Source organism: Rana temporaria, chromosome 2 (genome assembly GCF_905171775.1).
Source record: "Rana temporaria chromosome 2, aRanTem1.1, whole genome shotgun sequence".
NCBI classification, from domain to species: domain Eukaryota; kingdom Metazoa; phylum Chordata; class Amphibia; order Anura; family Ranidae; genus Rana; species Rana temporaria.
In genome coordinates, this window is record NC_053490.1 from 257,703,107 (window position 1) to 257,723,516 (window position 20,410).

Sequence of the window (20,410 nt, forward strand, 5' to 3'; positions counted from 1 at the left end):
TGAGCACCAAAACAGTACTGATCAGTTCTCTGAGGTCATCCGATTGCTGTGGAGCTGTCGGACCTTGCTAAAAGGTATGGAACGTGTTGGGGTCAGAATCTACAAAGATTCAATATGATCTTTAATATAGTAATAATATAAAGTTAATCTAACATAAAAAGACTCAAATATATATCATTCGATATCAAGGTACCTGCTGTTTTAATGGATATGATCCCACATGGTTATTTCCATATGTATAAATCTAGGGCTGTCAGGCAGATGGAAACATGGAGCCAATAAGCACACAGCTAGACTGGCGCTGAAAAAGTAGTAATAAAAAAAAAATATATATATAAAAAATTATTATATTAAGACTATATTAGAAAATGGCCAGATAATATATACTATACTAATAATAATGATAGTGATTTTGCTACTTGATATAGCGCCCCTTGTAAGGGGTGAACTCTATGTGATGCAAACAGCATGTACTTAGTTTAGTGTAAATATAGACGCTATCCACTATAGCATTATTGAGATATTCTGTCATAGTCATTAGCCACCATTTACCTGATGTAAGCCGAGCGCTGCTGAATGTTCCCAGATGTGCTCCTTTTCCTAGTGCCTGTTTAGTTATAGCCCACAAGACGTATATTTCGCCTGATAGTCGGCGTCTTATTATTGCAAAGTCCACCCGGAAGTGAAGGGTCATTGCTGACCCCTGACATCACTACCGGCCCGGGTGTCCCTGGTCGACGCATGCCCAGAGGGACCAAGAGAAGCAGCCACATCGCGCTTGCGTCCCATCCCGCATGGTATATGCAGGTTGGGTTAGAGGAAGGAGTTCCCCCCACCCATCTGAAGGGACAGCCGAACAGCTCCATCTAGCGGTATCTCCTCAGAGTTTCACCAGCTTGTAAGGGAAAACATACACACGGCGCCATATCGCCCCCTTACTAAGTCAACACAGATAGTATGATACATTAAAAAAAATACTTTGTTCAGCATATATTAAAAACTTTGTTTAAATATCAGTATTAAAGGGTCACTAAAGGAATTTTTTTTTTAAGCTAAATAGTTTCCTTTACCTTACTGCAGTCCTGGTTTCATGTCCTCATTGTTTGTTTTTGCTTTGATGTTACTGTAATTCCTCTCTGTTCTGGACACTTCCTGGTTGTCCGTTTCCTGATCACCACAGTACTGGGAGATTTCTCACTGTGGTGACTAATCAAGGTGGTGTGATTACTGTGTGTCAGCACCAATCCAGTTTCGTTTTACAATCCATCACTGCCCTCTATTGGCTCTCTGGCTCTGTACAGTAGGTGCACGCGATATTGTGTCAATCTCGCTCCCTTTCTCTGCGAGATTGAGCACCTACGAGCCCCATCGCGGGAGCCAGCGCCGAGCTGGCTTGCCGCGATAGAGACAAAGCCGTCATAGAAGCGGCGGGAGATCCGACTTGAATTCCCGCCGATTCTACACGTGTGCGGCGTTTGTTATGAATCCTGAGGGGGAAGTCCCCGCCGGATTTTAAATAAAAATCCGGCATGGGTTCCCCCCTCAGGAGCATACCGGGCCCCTAGGTCTGTTATGGGTTGTAAGGAGAGCCCCCCCTATGCCGAAAAAATGGCGTAGGGGGTCCCCCTACAATCCATACCAGACCCGTATCCAAAGCACGCTACCCGGCCGGCCAGGAAAGGAGTGGGGACGAGTGAGCGTCCCCCCCCTCCTGAGCCGTACCAGGCTGCATGCCCTCAACATGGGGGGGTTGGGTGCTCTGGGGCAGGGGGGCGCACTGCGGGGCCCCCCCACCCCAGAGCACCCTGTCCCCATGTTGATGAGGACAGGGCCCCTTCCCGACAACCCTGGCCGTTGGTTGTCGGGGTATGCGGGCGGGAGGCTTATCGGAATCTGGGAGCCCCCTTTAATAAGGGGGCCCCCAGATACCGGCCCCCCACCCTAAGTGAATGGATATGGGGTACATCGTACCCCTACCCATTCACCTGGAGGAAAAATGTTAAAGTCAATAAACACAACACAAGAGTTTTTAAAATAATTTATTAGTCTGCTCCGGAGGCCGCCCCCTGTCTTCTTTAGCTCTGTTTACCAGGGGGGGCTTCTTCTTTGACGTCTTCGGGTGGGGGCCGCTCTTCACCGCCGTCCGGTTCTCTTCCACCGCCGGGGGGGGTCGCTTTTATAAAAGCGCCCACTCCTCGGCAGGTTTCCTCCGACGTCTTCGGCGGGGGGTGGTGTGCTTCTTCTTCCGCTATCCGGGAGGGTCTTCTTCGGCTATCCGGGGGGTCTTCTTCACTCTCCGGGGGTCTTCTGCTATGTTCGCCGCTCTCCGCTGTTGACTCGGCGCACCCCGGTTCTTCCTCCAGCTGTCCGGTGCCTTCTCCTTCAGGGTAGGTATCACATGGGTAGGTACAGAGCATGATGGGACTGTGAAGCCTATATAGGTCCGATGCAAGCCGCGCACCCGTCATTTCAGCGAGAAGAGCCGGCGTGTCAACATCTGGAGAAGAGAAGATGACGTCACAGCCCGGAAGAAGAAGAATACGTCACAGCACAGAAGAAGAAGATAGACGTTCAGCGCTGAAGGAGAAGGCACCGGACAGCTGGAGGAAGAACCGGGGTGCGCCGAGTCAACAGCGGAGAGCGGCGAACATAGCAGAAGACCCCCGGAGAGTGAAGACCCCCCGGATAGCCGAAGACCCTCCCGGATAGCGGAAGAAGAAGCACACCACCCCCGCCGAAGACGTCGGAGGAAACCCGCCGAGGAGTGGGCGCTTTTATAAAAGCGACCCCCCCGGCGGTGGAAGAGAACCGGACGGCGGCGAAGAGCGGCCCCCACCCGAAGACGTCAAAGAAGAAGCCCCCCCTGGTAAACAGAGCTAAAGAAGACAGGGGGCGGCCTCCGGAGCAGACTAATAAATTATTTTAAAAACTCTTGTGTTGTGTTTATTGACTTTAACATTTTTCCTCCAGGTGAATGGGTAGGGGTACGATGTACCCCATATCCATTCACTTAGGGTGGGGGGCCGGTATCTGGGGGCCCCCTTATTAAAGGGGGCTCCCAGATTCCGATAAGCCTCCCGCCCGCATACCCCGACAACCAACGGCCAGGGTTGTCGGGAAGGGGCCCTGTCCTCATCAACATGGGGACAGGGTGCTCTGGGGTGGGGGGGCCCCGCAGTGCGCCCCCCTGCCCCAGAGCACCCAACCCCCCCATGTTGAGGGCATGCAGCCTGGTACGGCTCAGGAGGGGGGGGGACGCTCGCTCGTCCCCACTCATTTCCTGGCCGGCCGGGTAGCGTGCTTTGGATAAGGGTCTGGTATGGATTGTAGGGGGACCCCCTACGCCGTTTTTTCGGCTTAGGGGGGGCTCTCCTTACAACCCATAACAGACCTAAGGGCCCGGTATGCTCCTGAGGGGGGAACCCATGCCGGATTTTTATTTAAAATCCGGCGGGGACTTCCCCCTCAGGATTCATAACAAACGCCGCACACGTGTAGAATTGGCGGGAATCCAAGACGGATCTCCCGTCGCTTCTATGACGCGCTTGCTGGAATGTGCTGTCACCATTCAAGCGAGTGCGAGATGTCGGCACCCTGTCGCCGAGAATCAGCGCGATGCTGTCGTGCTAAAAACACATTCTCGGCGGCAGGTACTGTACATCAGAGTACCAGGAAACAACAGCAAAAACGAAACTAAACTGCAGGCACATTATATGATTGGTTTTTATCTATTTTTAAAAGCAAATCAGTTAACTATTATGTCTCTATACCCTGTAAACAGTAATTTCAGCAACATTTTTTTTTTCCTTTAGTGACCCTTTAAGTACATGATTTGGCAAATAAACATATAGAAAAAAAAAAAAATTTGATTTGAATATACAATAGCTTAGTCTTTATCCATCGTTCAACATATAAGTGACCTCTAGATGGCAACAGAGTGTCACATTGGTTTGAGTGATTACAAATGGCTCGATATTCACATACAGGATACAGACCTATTGCATGATAAACCTCCAGTTTATGATGAATCACACTACAGGAAAGGTTTAAATGATAGGGCCGTGTTGAGCCCTGCTACATAGGTGGCTCTTTGATTGAATATCCACCTTGCCTCTTGCTGGAGGACTTTTTTTTATCAAAATTGCCTCCTCTTTCCTGTTGTGGAATCACCTCAAGTACAAAAAACGATATATAGGAGGGGTCATAGCTGTGCTGCAGACCAATATGTTTACATATGGGGGTGTACAATAGTCCTGCATCTAAATAATATGGATGGTCTTGTATGCGCCTGGCAAAAGGGTGTTTTGTTTTGCCAATGTAAAATGTGCCACACAAACATGTGGCTAAGTACACAACCCCAATTGTAGTGCAGTCAGGTTCACAAGAGTATAACTAACCCTCCGGGCCGCTCGATAGTTTAGGGAATATGTTGTCACACGGAGACAGCCAGCAAATGTCGACTGTCTACTTCGCCCGCATGTGATGGGTTTACCATCCTATTTGAAGGATACCCTTGACCTATTGAACATAATTGAGGGACTCACAGTTCCAGTGGGAGCAATCCTGGCTGCCATTGATATCGAAGCACTTTATTCAAGTATACCACACCTTAAGGGCATAGAAATAGTCTCTAGTTTCCTGAGGGAACAGGATAGACATAATTGGAAACTATGCCAGTTTGTTACCACTTTGTTGCAACATATTCTTACAACCAACATCTTTCTATTCAATGGCTCTACCTACAGTTGTATTCAAAATTATTCAACCCCCCACTGAAATTGATTGTTTTGGCCAGTTTGACATTGATTTTGATCATTCAGTCATCCTGCTTACAATTAAATCAAAGAGGCACGTGTAGGTCAGACAAATATAACATAACATTTATAATAAAATAACCACAAATGTCTTTTCTGTGCTCACATCATTATCAGTTTTATTCAACCCCCAAGTGACATTCAATCTTAGTACTTAGTACAACATCCTTTTACAGTTATAACAGCTTTTAAACGTGAAGCATAGCTTGACACAAGTGTCTTGCAGCGATCTACGGGTATCTTCGCCCATTCGTCATGGGCAAAAGCCTCCAGTTCAGTCACATTCTTAGGCTTGCGCACTGCAACTGCTTTCTTTAAGTCCCACCAGAGGTTCTCAATCGGATTTAAGTCTGGTGACTGCGATGGCCACTCCAAAATGTTCCAGCCTTTAATCTGCAACCATGCTCTAGTGGACTTGGAGGTATGCTTGGGATCATTGTCCTGTTGAAAGGTCCAACCTCTCCCAAGCCTCAGGTTTGTGACGGACTGCATCACATTGTCATCCAATATCTCCTGGTACTGAAGAGAATTCATGGTACCTTGCACACGCTGAAGCTTCCCTGTACCTGCAGAAGCAAAACAGCCCCAAAGCATGATTGAACCCCCGCCATGCTTCACAGTGGGCAAGGTGTTCTTTTCATCATAGGCCTTGTTCTTCCTCCTCCAAACAAAGCGTTGATCCATGGGCCCAAACAGTTTCATCAGTCCACAGAACACAATCCCAAAACTTCTGTGGTTTGTCCACATGACTTTTGGCATACTGCAGTCGACTCTTCTTATTCTTTAGAGACAGCAAGGGGGTGCGCCTGGGAGTTCTGGCATGGAGGCCTTCATTACGCAGTGTGCGCCATATTGTCTGAGCAGAAACTTCAGTACCCACATCTGACAAATATTTTCTCAGTTCCTCAGCAGTCACACGGGGACTTTTCTCCACTCTACGCTTCAGGTAGCGCACAGCAGTCGAAGTCCGCATCTTCTTTCTGCCACGACCAGGTAGCGTTTTAACAGTGCCCTTTGCCTTGAATTTGCGAATGATGCTTCCTATGGTGTCTTTTGGTATGTTTAACATCTTTGCAATCTTCTTATAGCCATTGCCCTTCCTGTGAAGAGTAATCACCTCTTCTCTTGTCTTCCTAGACCATTTTCTTGACCTCACCATGTTTGTAACCACACCAGTAAATGTCTAGAAGGAGCCGAGTATCACAGTCATTTTAAAGCTGCCTAATTAATGCTTATTGGGCTTTATTACTGCTCCTTGACATCCACAGGTGTTTTCAATACCTGATTGAATACACTTCAATGAACCTCTGTTCTTCAGAGTGGTAGTCTTTAAAGGGGTTGAATAATTGTGTAAATGAAGAATTCACAAAATAAATATTTACTACTGTATTACAAAACCGATTGATGTCATTTTAGTTGCATATGGTTCTTTAAGAAGTCCTTGTAGGATTTCATTCTGAATACAATTACAAATGTACACTAAATTCCCTAAAACCCTTTACAGCATTGGGGGGTTGAATAATTTTGAACACAACTGTACCTACCTCCAGGTACAGGGGGTTGCGATGGGGACATCTTGTGTCCCATCGTATGCCAACCTGTACCTGGGGGGGGTGGGAAAGAGCCTTGTTTTCAGACGATGGCGCCACTGTATACCTCCGCCACATCCTATTGTGGCGAAGGTATATTGATGATGTCCTACTCGTTTTGACAGGTTCGGCGAATGAGTTGCTAGAGTTTATGAAATTCATTTCTCACAACTCATTTAATTTGAAATTTACCATACAACCAGACACTTCAAATATCCCCTTCTTGGATTTGAGACTTTTTCTTGACACAAATGGCACAATACACGGTAGCCTATATAGAAAAGAGACAGCAGAGAACACAATCCTGCATTATTCTAGTGCCCATCCTCGTTCCTTGGTGCAAAGTATTCCGTTTGGGCAGTACCTCAGGTTACGCCGAAACTGTGCCAAGGACGAGGATTTCGAACAGGAAGCAAAAGCATTATTTTTCAGACTATCATTGAGAGGCTATAGTAAGAAAGTCCTTAAAAAGGCATACCAACGAGCTAAGGCCAAAACGTAAGAAACGATCTTCCAACCAAAAATGAAGGAAAAGATGTCCACTACCAAATATATTACTACGTTTAGTTCTAATCAGGACACTTTCCGAAATGTAATAGCCAGTAACTGGCATTTTTTGGCCGATGATCCGATCATTTCAAAGTATGTTGCACAGAAACCTGAAATTGTGTATAGAAGTCCACAATCCATCAGAGATAGGGTAGTTCATAGCCATCTTACCCCTGATCCCCTAGATGCAGCTGCAAAGGGACATTTAGATGTGGAAAATGTGAGCAATGTCCCTGGGTAAAAGAAGTGACAGGTTGCCCTCTACCTAGGGGTTGATACCATAGGTCAAAATCGTATGCTGACTGCACTACAATTGGGGTTGTGTACTTAGCCACATGTTTGTGTGGCGCATTTTACATTGGCAAAACAAAACGCTTGTTTGCCAGGCTCATACAAGACCATCTATATTATTTAGATGCGGGACTATTGTACACCCCCATATGTAAACATATTGGTCTGCAGCACAGCTATGACCCCTCCTAAATATGTTTTTTTTTTTAAGTGAGGGGATTCCACAACAGGAAAGAGGAGGCAATTTTGATAAAAAAGTCCTCCAGCAAGAGGCAAGGTGGATATTCAATCAAAGAGCCACCTATGTAGCAGGGCTCAACACGGCCCTATCATTTAAACCTTTCCTGTAGTGTGATTCATCAAAAACCGGAGGTTTATCATGCAATAATAGGTCTGTATCCTGTATGTGAATATCGAGCCATTTGTAATCACTCAAACCAATGTGACACTCTGTTGCCATCTAGAGGTCACTTATATGTTGAACGATGGATAAAGACTAAGCTATTGTATACTCAAATCAAAATGTTTTGGTTTTCTATATGTTTATTTGCCAAATCATGTACTTAATACTGATATTTAAACAAAGTTTTTAATATATGCTGAACAAAGTATTTCTTTTAATGTATCATACTATCTGTGTTGACTTAGTAAGGGGGCGATATGGCGCCGTGTGTATGTTTTCCCTTACAGTTGGTGAAACTCTGAGGAGATACCGCTAGATGGAGCTGTTCGGCTGTCCCTTCAGATGGGAGGGGGGAACGTCTTCCTCTAACCCAACCCGCATATACCATGCGGGATGGGACGCAAGCGCGATGTGGCCGCTTCTATTGGTCCCTCTGCGCATGCGTCGACCAGGGACACCCGGCCCGGAAGTGATGTCAGGGGTCAGCAATGACCCTTCACTTCCGGGTAGACTTTGCAATATTAAGATGCCGACGATCAGGCGACATTTTGCGTCTTGTGGGCTATAACTAAACAGGCGAAAAGGGAATAGCCGCTCCAGGTGGGAACCCGGATGAATATCCTCTGTTGCAGACAACTCAGGTGCAGGCAATGCACTTAGCACAGCAGGAACAAAGATAGTCTCTGGACAGCTGCACAGTGAACAAATTGTAGCCTTTTATTAAAAGAAGGACAGCACTACAAGTCACAGAAAAATAAAATAAAACCTGACTGCTGACGCGTTTTGCACTGAAACTAGTGCTTAGACTAAGCACTAGTTTCAGTGCGAAACGCGTCAGAAGTCAGGTTTTATTTTGCTGTGACTTGTAGTGCTGTCCTTCTGTTAATAAAAGGCTACAATTTGTTCAGAGTGCGGCTGTCCAGAGACAATCTTTGTTCCTGCATAACTAAACAGGCACTAGGAAAAGGAGCACATCTGGGAACATTCAGCAGCGCTCGGCTTACATCAGGTAAATGGCGGCTAATGACTATGACAGAATATCTCAATAATGCTATAGTGGTTAGCGTCTATATTTACACTAAACTAAGTACATGCTGTTTGCATCACATAGAGTTCACCCCTTACAAGGGGCGCTATATCAAGTAGCAAAATCACTATCATTATTATTAGTATAGTATATATTATCTGGCCATTTTCTAATATAGTCTTAATATAATACTTTTTTATATATATTTTTTTTTATTACTACTTTTTCAGCGCCAGTCTAGCTGTGTGCTTGTTGGCTCCATGTTTCCATCTGCCTGACAGCCCTAGATTTATACATATGGAAATAACCATGTGGGATCATATCCATTAAAACAGCAGGCACCTTGATTTCTAATGATATATATTTGAGTCTTTTTATGTTAGATTAACTTTATATTATTACTATATTAAAGATCAGATTGAATCTTTGTAGATTCTGACCCCAACACGTTCCATACCTTTTAGCAAGGTCCGACAGCGCCACAGCAACCGGATGGGTCTGGCTCCCACCGGGTGTATGACCTCAGAGAACTGATCAGTACTGTTTTGGTGCTCACGCGGCGTTATATGCAGTCTCCTCATAGTCCCTCAGACTAGGTGAGCATAATGTATAAAATTGACTACTAAGAATGTAATGACTCAAAATGATGTTAAATAAAACCCTTTAATGTAGATCTATACTAACAACATATATTTTGTTTTGTATATGACCAGATGAAAAGATAGACGGATGCGGCGCCCTTGATGACGCTAGAATGTGAAACATGTTGGTGTTCAGCATCAATACCGTCTAGCAACTCTGTAACTAGCATTCAATGAGGGTTTAGAATGATTTTATGATTATGTCATTTTATTTATATTTAATAAATTTTGTATTTTTTCAAAAACCTCTGTGTTTAATATGCTCACCTATCAATAGACACACTACCTCCACAAGGTCGTACTTATTATGAGTAGACGCAAGTCTGTTCAGTTTGCCCATTTTTCTTTATTTTAACACTTTATGGAGCATGGTGTCTATTCTGGAAAGAGCCCAACCACAACTTTTAAAATTTTGGTAATATAGTGTTTCTCAATGACTGCTTCAACCAAGTTACAATCTAAGGCAGCAAGGATACATACTGTCTGAAGATGCATACTAAGGTGCCACATACCTATATGCTCATGTACCTACTTAAAGGTTACTATTTAGCAGTTGGTTTTCAAAGCCTATGTATAGACAAAAGATTATTGTTACTGTACCTGTTGCCGAGAATGTGTTTCCAGCACGACAACATCGCGCTGATTCTCGGCGACAGGGTGCCGACATCTCGCACTCGCTGGAATAGAAAAAGCACATTCCAGTGAGCGCGTCATAGAAGCGACGGGGATCCGACTTGGATTCCCACCAATTCTAGCCGCGGCGTTTGGTATGATTCATGAGGGGGAACTCCACGCCAAATTTTTAATAAAAAAACGGCATGGGTTCCCCCCCAGGGGCATACCAGGCCCTTAGGTCTGATATGGATTGCAAGGAGACCCCCCCTACGCCGAAAAAACGGCATGGGGGTTCCCCCACAATCCATACCAGACCTGTATCCAAGCACGCTGCCCAGCCGGTCAGGAAAGGCGGCCCCCCACCCCAGAGCACCCTGTCCCCATGTTGATAAGGACAGGGCCTCTTCCCGACAACCCTGGCCGTTGGTTGTCGGGGTCTGCGGGCGGGGGGCTTATCGGAATCTGGGAGCCCCCTTTTAATAAGGGGGCCCCCAGATACCGGCCCCCCACCCTAGGTGAATGAATATAATATCTTTAGCTCTTTTACAAGGGGGGGCCTTCTTCGATGGGGGGGGGTGTCGGTCTTCACCGCCGTCTGGTTCTCTTCCGCTCTCCGGGGGTCTTCTCCGCTCTCCGGGGGTCTTCTTCCATCTCCGCTGTCGTCTCGGCGCTCCCCGGTTCTTCTCCCGCTCGCTCTCCGGTGCCTTCTTCTTCAGGGCCTGGCCGCCGCTATCTTCGTGTTAGCTCAATTACTAGCGGCGGCGCAAGCCCGCTCTTCTCTGCCGTCTTCTTCTCTTCTTCCGATGTTGACGCAACGCTTCTTCCTGCTGTAATGTCGGGTTCGCACCGATTTATATAGGCCTCTTATGATGTCACAGTCCCATCATACTCCGGTACCTACCCTGTGTTGTGTTTATTTTTATTGAAACTTTGCCTCCTGCCCGCAGACCCCGACAACCAACGGCCAGGGTTGTCGGGAAGAGGCCCTGTCCTTATCAACATGGGGACAGGGTGCTCTGGGGTGGGGGGGGCGCAGGGCGTCCCCCTGCCCCAGAGCACCCAACCCCCCATGTTGAGGGTATGCGGCCTGGTACGGCTCAGGAGGGGGGGAGGCGCTCGCTCGTCCCCACTCCTTTCCTGACCGGCCAGGCAGCGTGCTTGGATACGGCTCTGGTATGGATTGTGGGGGGACCCCCACGCCGTTTTTTCGGCGTAGGGGGGGTCTCCTTGCAATCCATATCAGACCTAAGGGCCTGGTATGCCCCTGGGGGGAAACCCATACCGTTTTTTTATTTAAAATTTGGCATGGAGTTCCCCCTCATGAATCATACCAAACGTCGCGGCTAGAATTGGTGGGAATCCCCGTCGCTTCTATGACGGCTTTTTCCCCATCGCGGCAAGCCGGCTCGGTGCTGGCTCCCGCGATGGGGTTTGTAGGTGGCCAATCTCGCCTCGGGAGCGAGATTGACACAATATCGCGGTCACCCACTGTACATGCTCCAGTTGGTAAAGATCAGATCAGGAAATGTTTAAGACTACTTTCGCTATGGGGCATCAGCAGTAAAGCGCTGCTAGTTTTAGCAGCACTTTACCGCTGTTTAACTGGCGCTTTGCCATCGCTAGCAGGGCGCTTTTAACTCCCCAGAAGTGGTAAAAGTCCCCGAAAAGCGCCTCTGCTGAAGCGCTTTACAGGTGCTTTGGCAGCGCTGCCATTGATTTCAATGGGCAGGGTGGTTTAGGAGCGCACCCGCACCACCCAAAAGATGCTGCTTGCAGGACTTTTTTTCCTGTTCTGCAAACGCACCGCTCCAGTGTGAAAGCACTGGAGCTTTCACAAAGGGGTTGCAGGGGAGGCATTTTTCAGGTGCTTTACAGGCACTATTTTTAGAGCTAGGAGTGGGAAAGAGATCTAAATGTCTACATCAATAAGCCATAAATTTATGCCCACGGCAGGTTAAAGTTGTAGTAAAGTCTTAACTTGTACCCACAGGTAAGCTTACAATCAGGTGTACCTGTAGGTACAATGAATATCTTCTAATCATGCATCGTTTAGGAAATATTTACATCCGCAATAGCCGATGACATCACCTGCGCAGTGATGCTCTGCATTCAGGGCCCACAGTGTGCGGGGGAATGCAGAGCAGCGTGCCGCGGTGACATCATCATGGCCCCAGCCATTTGAAAGGGAAGACTGGGTGAAGATTCAAGTGCTGGTGCACTGGGCTCTGTTTGAAAGGAAAGACTGGCACATTATGAAATAAACCTGCAGGGGGCCCAATTTTTTTGGGCGGTGTACCACCGCTTTAAAGTGATATTAAAAGCTATGTTTTTTTAAACAAACAGGTCATACTTACCTGCTCTGTGCAATCCATTCAAACACAGAACCGTGGCTTGGCACCACCCCCTCTCTCTCCTCATTGGCTTAGTGACTTTGACAGCAGCAGGAGCCAATGCCAATGCCGTAGTCTGCCATCTCAGCCAATGAGGGAGAGTCCCAAGAGAGCTGAGGCTCTCGTGCACGTGGCTGAATCGAGATGGGCCTCAGGTAAGTATAAGGCTGGGGGAAACTGCTGTACACAGAAGTTTTTTTTTTATCTTAATGCATAAAATGCATTAAGGTAAAAAAACATTCTGCCTTTAGAACCACTTTAAGTGAATTACGCTGATTAATGGATTAACACTGACAATCACATCAAAAATAAGATTGAGACAATTCGTCTTGAGATCTCCACTCCTCTACAGATATCTCCCTCACTTTACACTCCTTGTCCTCCTGCACAATCAATACTTCCCTCTTTTAACACAACTACAATAGAGGACGTCACTAAACTTTTTCTAAACACCCACCTAACCTTCTGCCCCCTGTTCCCTCTTAAATACTATGGTCACCCTCTGGCTCTTCCCCAACACTCTAAAATATGCGCTAGTCACGCCCATAACAAAAAAGGCCTCACTGGACCCCACCAAACCCAAACAACCTAAGACCCATCTCATTATTCCCTTTTGCCTCCAAACTCCTTGAACGTTTAGGGCCAGATTCTCAGTGGAGATACGACGGCGTATCTCCAGATACGCCATCGTATCTCTGCGTTGTGCCGTCGTATCTATGCACCCGATTCTTAGAATCAGTTACGCATAGATATCTATTAGATCCGACAGGCGTAAGTCTCTTACGCCGACGGATCGTAACTGCAAATTTACGCTGGCCGCTAGGGGCGGGTACGCTGATTTACGCGTTGAAATATGTAAATCAGCTAGATATGCAAATTCACAAACGTACACCCGGCCGATGCAGTAAAGTTACGCCGTTTACGTTCGGCTTTTCCCGGCGTATAGTTACCCCTGCTATATCGTGGCGTAAGTGCGGCGTACCAATGTTAAGTATGGCCGTCGTTCCCACGTCAAAATTTGAAAAAGTTACGTCGTTTGCGTAAGTCGTCCGTGAATGGGGCTGGACGTCATTTACGTTCACGTCGAAACCAATGACGTCCTTGCGGCGTACTTTGGAGCAGTGCACACTGGGAAATTACACGGACGGCGCATGCGCCGTTCGGGAAAAACGTCACACGTTGGGTCACAGTACATTTACATAAAACACGCCCCCCTGATCCAAATTTGTATTAGGCGGGCTTACGCCGGCCGGTTTAAGCTACGCCGCCGCAAGTGCTTTGAGAATACAGCACTTGCCTGTCTAAGTTGCAGAGGCGTAACGTAAATCGGATACGTTATGCCGCCGCAAAGATACACGATCGTACGTGAATCTGCCCCTTAGTCTTCAACGAATGAGCGACCACCTCATTGAGAATAACCTTCTTGCTCCCCTTCAGTCTAGATTTCGCCTACAGCACTTCACAGAAACTACCCTTCTAAAACTCACAAACGACTTACAAACAGCCAAAACCTACGGTCAATTTTCCGTACTCTAAAGTCCCATATACACTAGATTTCCTGCAGATTTTTGTCTACAGATTTACTAAAACCATGTAGTGCAAGGGCCTGCCTGATTGCATACAAATTGAAACTCTTAAGGTTTGACCTCATATTATATGGTTTTGGTAAATCTGAAAACAAAAATCTGCAGAAAATCTAATGGTGTGTATGGGGCCTTACTCTTGGACCTTTCTGCAGCCTTTGATACAGTGGACCACCCCCTTCCCCTCAAAAAAGAAATTTGCTTGGTCTCCATGGCTGCGCTCTCCATTGGTTCGAATCTTACCTATCTCACTGCACCTTCAGTGTCACTTACAACTCCACTTCCTCCTTTCACTGTTTGGGTCCCTCCTAGGTTCTGTCCTTGGACCCCTACAAATCTCGATCTACATGTCCTCCCTGGGTCAGCTGATAGCCTCCCATGGCTTCTGCTACCATTTATATGCAAATCTATCTCTCTGCCCCTCAACCCCATCAGTCCCCTCATGCATCACTGATTTACTAACAGACTATTTACTACCAGCTTGGATGTCACAACACTTCCTCAAACTGAATCTATCTAAAACAGAGCTCTTAATATTTCCTACCCCACATGCCCCTTCCCCTGACTTCTATGTCAAGATCAATGGCACATCAGTCCATCCCCACATGCCAGGGTCCTAGGGGTAACTTTAGACCCTGATCTGCCCTTTCAGGCCCACATCCAATCCTTGTCCAAACCATGCTGCCTTAGCCTCTGCAACATTTCTAGAATACGCCACTTTTTAACTAATGACACCACCAAGCTGATTCACACCCTGGTTATCTATCGCCTCGACTACTGCAACTCCCTCCTCATTGGATTACCTTTACATAGACTATCACCACCCTTCAGTCCATAATGAATGCTGCTGCAAGACTCATCCACCTTACCAACCATTCAGTGTCCTTCACCCCTCTCTGCCAATTTCTGCCAAAATTCAAAGTACTAACAATAATTTACAAAGCCATCCATAACTCTGCCCCCAGCTACATCACTAACCTAGTCTCAAAATACCAACCAAGCCACTCTCTTCGGTCCTCCCAATACCTCCTGCTCTCTAGCTCCCTAGCCACCTCCTCTCATGCTCGCCTCCAGGATTTCTCCAGAGCTTCCATCCTTTGGAACTCCCTACCCCAATCTGTCCCCTAATTTATCCATCTTTAGACGATCCCTGAAAACACTTCTCTTTAAAGAAGCCTATCCTTCTTCTAACTAATAGTTTTACTTCCTCCATCGGCTCATCCCCCACAGCTATTACCCATGCTGACCTGTGCCCACAGCCAATGGGCACATGATAATCATACCTGGACCATGGAGCAATGCAAAAAGGTGGCCTGGTCTGATGAATCATGTTTTTTTTACATCATGTGGATGGCTAGGTGATGCCTTGGGCAATGTTCTGCTGGGAAACTTTGGATCCTGCCATTCATGTGGATGTTACTTGACATATACCACCTACCTAAACATTGTTGCCGACCAAGTACATGGAAACAGTATTCCCTGATGGCAGTGGCCTATTTTAGCAGGATAACACACACTGTCACACTGCAAAATGGTTCAAGAATAGTTTGAGGAACACAACGAGTTTGAGGTGTTGACTTGGCCTCCAAATTCTCCATATCTCAGTACAACTGAGCAACTGTGGAATGTGCTGTAAAAACAAGTCCAATCCATGGAGGCCCCACCTTGCAACTAATAAGAGTTAAAAGATCTGATACAGATAGCTTGGTGCCAGATATAACAGCATACCTTCAGAGGTCTAGTGGCGTCCATGCCTCGACAGGTCAAAGCTGTTTTAGCAGGAAAGGGGGACCTTCCCAATATTAGGTGGGTGGTTATAGAGTTATGACTGATCGGCGTATATGTCTGTGAAAACACTGAAAAACCAATTGAAGCCCTCTGGCTGGCCTATCTTTGAGGGGAAAAAATGTTAAATGAATTTCCATACATAAATACTTATGCAATTATTTCTGAATTGCCTGCTTGGTATATAAAGCAAAAGAGTTGTGCATGTTTAGATAAGGATTTTTCACCAGTCATATCTTTGGACCCCCACTTCATGTCTATCATTTGCTAAAAAAGTGAGTCAGTACTACAAGTAAAGATAGCTACAGCCAAACATTACAGTATAATTGCTTATTTTGACACCGGTACCAGTACTTTCAAAGTGTACTCTAGTAAATTCTTCTTGGAAGATCAACCTCGACCCTCTCAAATGCAACCTTCAATTCAGCTATATGTTAGAAAGATGTACTCACTTCTGCTAAGCTTTCTGGGGTTGATTTGTTAAAGGCAAATAGACTGCGCAGTTTGTAAAGTACAGTTGCAAGGGCATTTGCTCCAGAACTTAGTAAATGAGGGGATGCTCTATTCACTTCCATCATCAAATCATTCATGGGCAAGCAAAAATGTGTGCAACTGCACTTGCACAGTCTATTTGCCTTTAGAAAATCAAACCTAATGTCTTTTGGAACATGAAAATCAAGCTTTTCAAAAGGTATACGCTACAAAGTCTAACGCCCTGTACACACGATCTGATTTTCCATCGGGATAGATTTAGACAGATTTTTCTGATGAAATTCTGTTCAAGCTATCTTGCATACACACTGTCACACCAAATTCCGACCGTCAAGAACGCGGTGATATACAACACTACCACGAGCCGAGAAAAATGAAACAAGCATGTGTCGACTTGATTCTGAGCATGCTTGTTTTTTTTCCTCCATCGTTCCCTACAGATGAACGGAATTTCCGAAAAAAAGAGAACATGTTTTCTTTCTAAACTCTGACAGAAAATGTCAGATGGGGCACACACACGGTCAGAATATCCGATGAAAAAATTCCGTTTTTTTTTTCCTCAGATACGCAGCGTTAGTCTCCTAGTCGTGCGTTGATAAATATTTTTAGCTCACCTGTTTTACTTAGTAAATTATTGCCTTCTGAATTTTCCAAAGAACCTACAATACAAACTGAGTGCATATATATTATACATTTTATAATTATAACAAGAATCCAGCACAGAGTAAATGCAACAAATTTTGAATATTTAATAGAAAATAATTACGGGAAAGGTAAAAAAAAGGACATATGAAAGAGCAAGAACTCCTGCACTAAACTGTTATTGTTGGGGGAAAAGTTTTAAGATTTAAAAAAGTAATGGAGGTGTAATTGTTCTTGACAGGGGTATATGTTCAAACAAGAGGTATCTTATTATGTCCAACATGATTGCAAGTCCATCTTTTTGTCAAGGCAATGAGCCAAATTAATGTGCAAACATACAGTATGTAATCCTAAATCCCACTCCCAAAACATCTATTAAGTGGCATCACAAAGTGCAGGTTGAAGTAAGGTCAAAAAGCAACACAAAAAAATAAATAAAAAAAACACAAAAAAAAATATGAATACCACAAACAGTAACAATGAGTTTCCACCTAACGTGTAGATAAAGGATCATTGTATTAAATGGGTTGTAAAGATTCATGTTTTTTCACCTTAATGCATCCTATGCATTAGGGTTAAAAAACACTCTCCGGCCCCCCCCGAGCCCCCATTTTACTTACCCGAGTCCTGAATCTCCGTGGCTATGATCCTGCGTCGTTCTCTCAATGGCTGATTGGCTCCTAATTAGATAGATTGATAGCAGCGCAGCCATTGGCTCCCGCTGCTGTCAATCAAATCCAGTGACGCGAACACCGGGGCCGAGTCATACACTTGGCGGCTATGCACGCAGAGTGTATAACACGGGAGCAAGCCCGCAAGGTAACCCCTTGGGAAAGAGCTTCCCAGAGGGGGTTAGCTCTTACGGGGAGGAGCCAAGACAGCGGCTGTGGGACCCCAGATGTGGACGTTCGGGGCCACTCTATGCAAAATAAACTGCACAGTTGAGGTAAGTATGACATGTTTGTTATTTAAAAAAAAAAATCTGAACCTTTAGTGTCCCTATAAGTGTGTGATGTTAATAAACATTCAAGAAAAGTGAAAAAGGGGAAGGAGATGGCAAAACAAAAATTACAATAAATACTGCAGCAACATATGACCAAAAGTGAAATGGCCACCAGGAGACAGGATAATCCATGTACCAGAAGAAACTAAAGAAAATTGAGTCAGAAAGCTGCAGCGAAACACATTGAAATTGAGCATGTACTATGATAAAGGTATACATTATCCATATCAAATAAAAACTAAAACATGCCATTTTTTTGCGCTGGAGTCACATGACCCTACTTCCTGCCTGAGATGTTGCTCTTGGCTCCTTAATTTCAGTAAGATCCTTGGATAGTTTTTCTTTCAGATCTAGAAACAAAGATTCTATCTTCTAGTTCTCTAGATTGGTTTAGTGGCTCCATTGATACTGAAAGTAATCTCTATATTCCATGAATTTTAAAAATAGACTGAAGTGTTCCTTCCCTCTGGTTAAAAATATATTGCTTATACACTACTGTGCAAAATAATTAATTATTTAAAAAATAGAAGTGCTTGTAGTTTGTTTTTTATCAAATAACAAAATGGAATATAAATGAACTGAAGATAAATCCAAATAAAGTCAATATTTGGTGTGACCCTTTGCCTTTAAAACAGCATCAATGCTTCGAAGTACACTTGCACACATATGTGAGACTTTTTTGGGAGCCTAGCCGCGTACAGGACCACCGAAAACCAATCACTGCCTTCAGGATTTATAAGGGCATAAATTGTTGATTTTACTCCTCACCATCTCCTCGCCAACTATCGCAGTTACATTCTGCTGCTTTTGGGGGGGCGGTCAGGGGGTGAAAAATATGTGCCTCTGTGTACTGGTGTTAGTGTAGTTCTCACAGTGAGATGCTCTCTCCCTGCACGCTGGAACCGAAAGGGCTCCAGGAGGGGAAATTGCATCACTTTCTGTGCCTGTGCTTAGATTACACAGGCATAGGAAGTTTTTCCATTGGTCAGAACCGATCAGCAGGTCCAGGCCACAAATCATTGGCCTGGACCTGATGAGTGATCGGTTCTGAACGGAATCCGATTGCCGCGGTGACAACGGGGGCGCCCGCCCCCGAGCGTGAGTCCGCCCTGTTGCAGTATATGTACGTGGGGCATTCCAGAAATAGTTAAACTACTACTTGTGTATGGCTACATTATAAAACACACACATTTCAAACAATATGGACAATAAACAAAACAAACCAAAAATATAATGAGATTATAGCCTCCTTTTAGATAATATGATATTTTGTTTTGGATATTCATACATATGGATTGACAAGGGTTTTGATACTTTGTCTTTTAGTCTTCCAAAAATATCAAGTTTATGTTATAAAATTCTAAAATAATAGGATTTTTTGTACTCACCGTAAAATCCTTTTCTCTGACGTCCATGGACGGACACAGCTCCTTAAGTCTTGACAAGTGGGTTATGTTCCTGTTTACAGGAGAGGACTAGGCAGAAACATGTTAAATGGTTAAATACATGTTAAATTAACAGAGTTGAACAGCCCCACCCAGGGGGCGGTCCCTCCAGACATAACCCTCCTCACTGCAGCATGCAGCCTCAGTTCGTAACAAGCAGTACAAACCTAAAAAGGAGGGGTGGGAGCTGTGTCCGTCCATGGACGTCAGAGAAAAGGATTTTACGGTGAGTACAAAAAATCCTATTTTCTCTTATCGTCCATGGACGGACACAGCTCCTTAAGTCTTGACAAGTGGGACGTCCCCAAGCAGTGTCAAAACGAGGGGTGGGAAATATATCAGTAAAACCAATTTTAACTTCACCCCAAAACAAGCAGAGCTCCTCAAACGGAGGAGATGCAACCTCAAACGGCCGCCTGCAAACGCTAGCGGGCGAAAGCATCATATGATGCACTCACAGCAACCAGGAAATTTTGAAAAACAAAAACATGAACGGACGACTAAGTTGGCGCCCTGCACACCTGTGACACCAACGTATGAAGTCGGAAAAAAAACCAGGAAGCACCAGGTGCCCTGGTCGAAAGTGCCACGACCGGAAAAAGGGGGGCCCGCCCCCTAAGAGCATAGGCCTGTATGACGGTCTGTCAGATCCACCAAGACAGGGTGGTCGACGAGACCGCCAGGCCCTCTGTGGACCAGACACTGACACAAAAGAGGGTCAGATCTCCAAAACGGAGCCGTAGCAGGTAGATACACCCGCAAAGCGCGTACCACGCCTGAAGTATGAAAAGCAACCTCCGTAGGATGCGCCTGCCGAGGGCAAAAAGAATGGACGGAACAATGCCCCTATTCAGGCGAAAGTCCGAGATCACCTTCGGAAGAAGGGAAGGTCGCGGGCGCACCACCACCTAATCCTTATGGAGTATCAAGCATGGCGGCTTGCAAGACAAGCCCACCAGCTCAGAGACCCCTCTAACGGAAGAAAAGGGCCACCTTCCGAGATAGTGTTAAGAGAAAATCTCTCTGAAGTTTCCAAAGGGAAAGCTCCTGAGGAACCAAGAGCACCAGAGTCAAAACTCATTGGGGAAGAGATGGGCCAAGAGGGGAAAGAATATGACAAACCCCCTGCACAAAGAGGTAC

At 45.6% G+C, this 20,410-nt stretch overlaps 1 protein-coding gene across 5 annotated transcripts in view; it reads right to left on the bottom strand.

The window, feature by feature from the left end:
• Positions 1 to 20,410, bottom strand: part of TEX14 (testis expressed 14, intercellular bridge forming factor) — a 639,745-nt gene that overhangs the window by 12,630 nt on the left and 606,705 nt on the right. For 3 of the 5 annotated variants that reach the window (XM_040336821.1, XM_040336817.1, XM_040336816.1), the window contains one exon: positions 16,794 to 16,850. The exons of 1 other annotated variant lie outside the window; for it this stretch is intronic. In XM_040336821.1, coding sequence (XP_040192755.1) covers positions 16,794 to 16,850 — 57 coding nt within the window. The remainder of the gene's footprint in view (positions 1 to 16,793; positions 16,851 to 20,410) is intronic. One more of the 5 variants, XM_040336819.1, reaches the window with a different exon arrangement.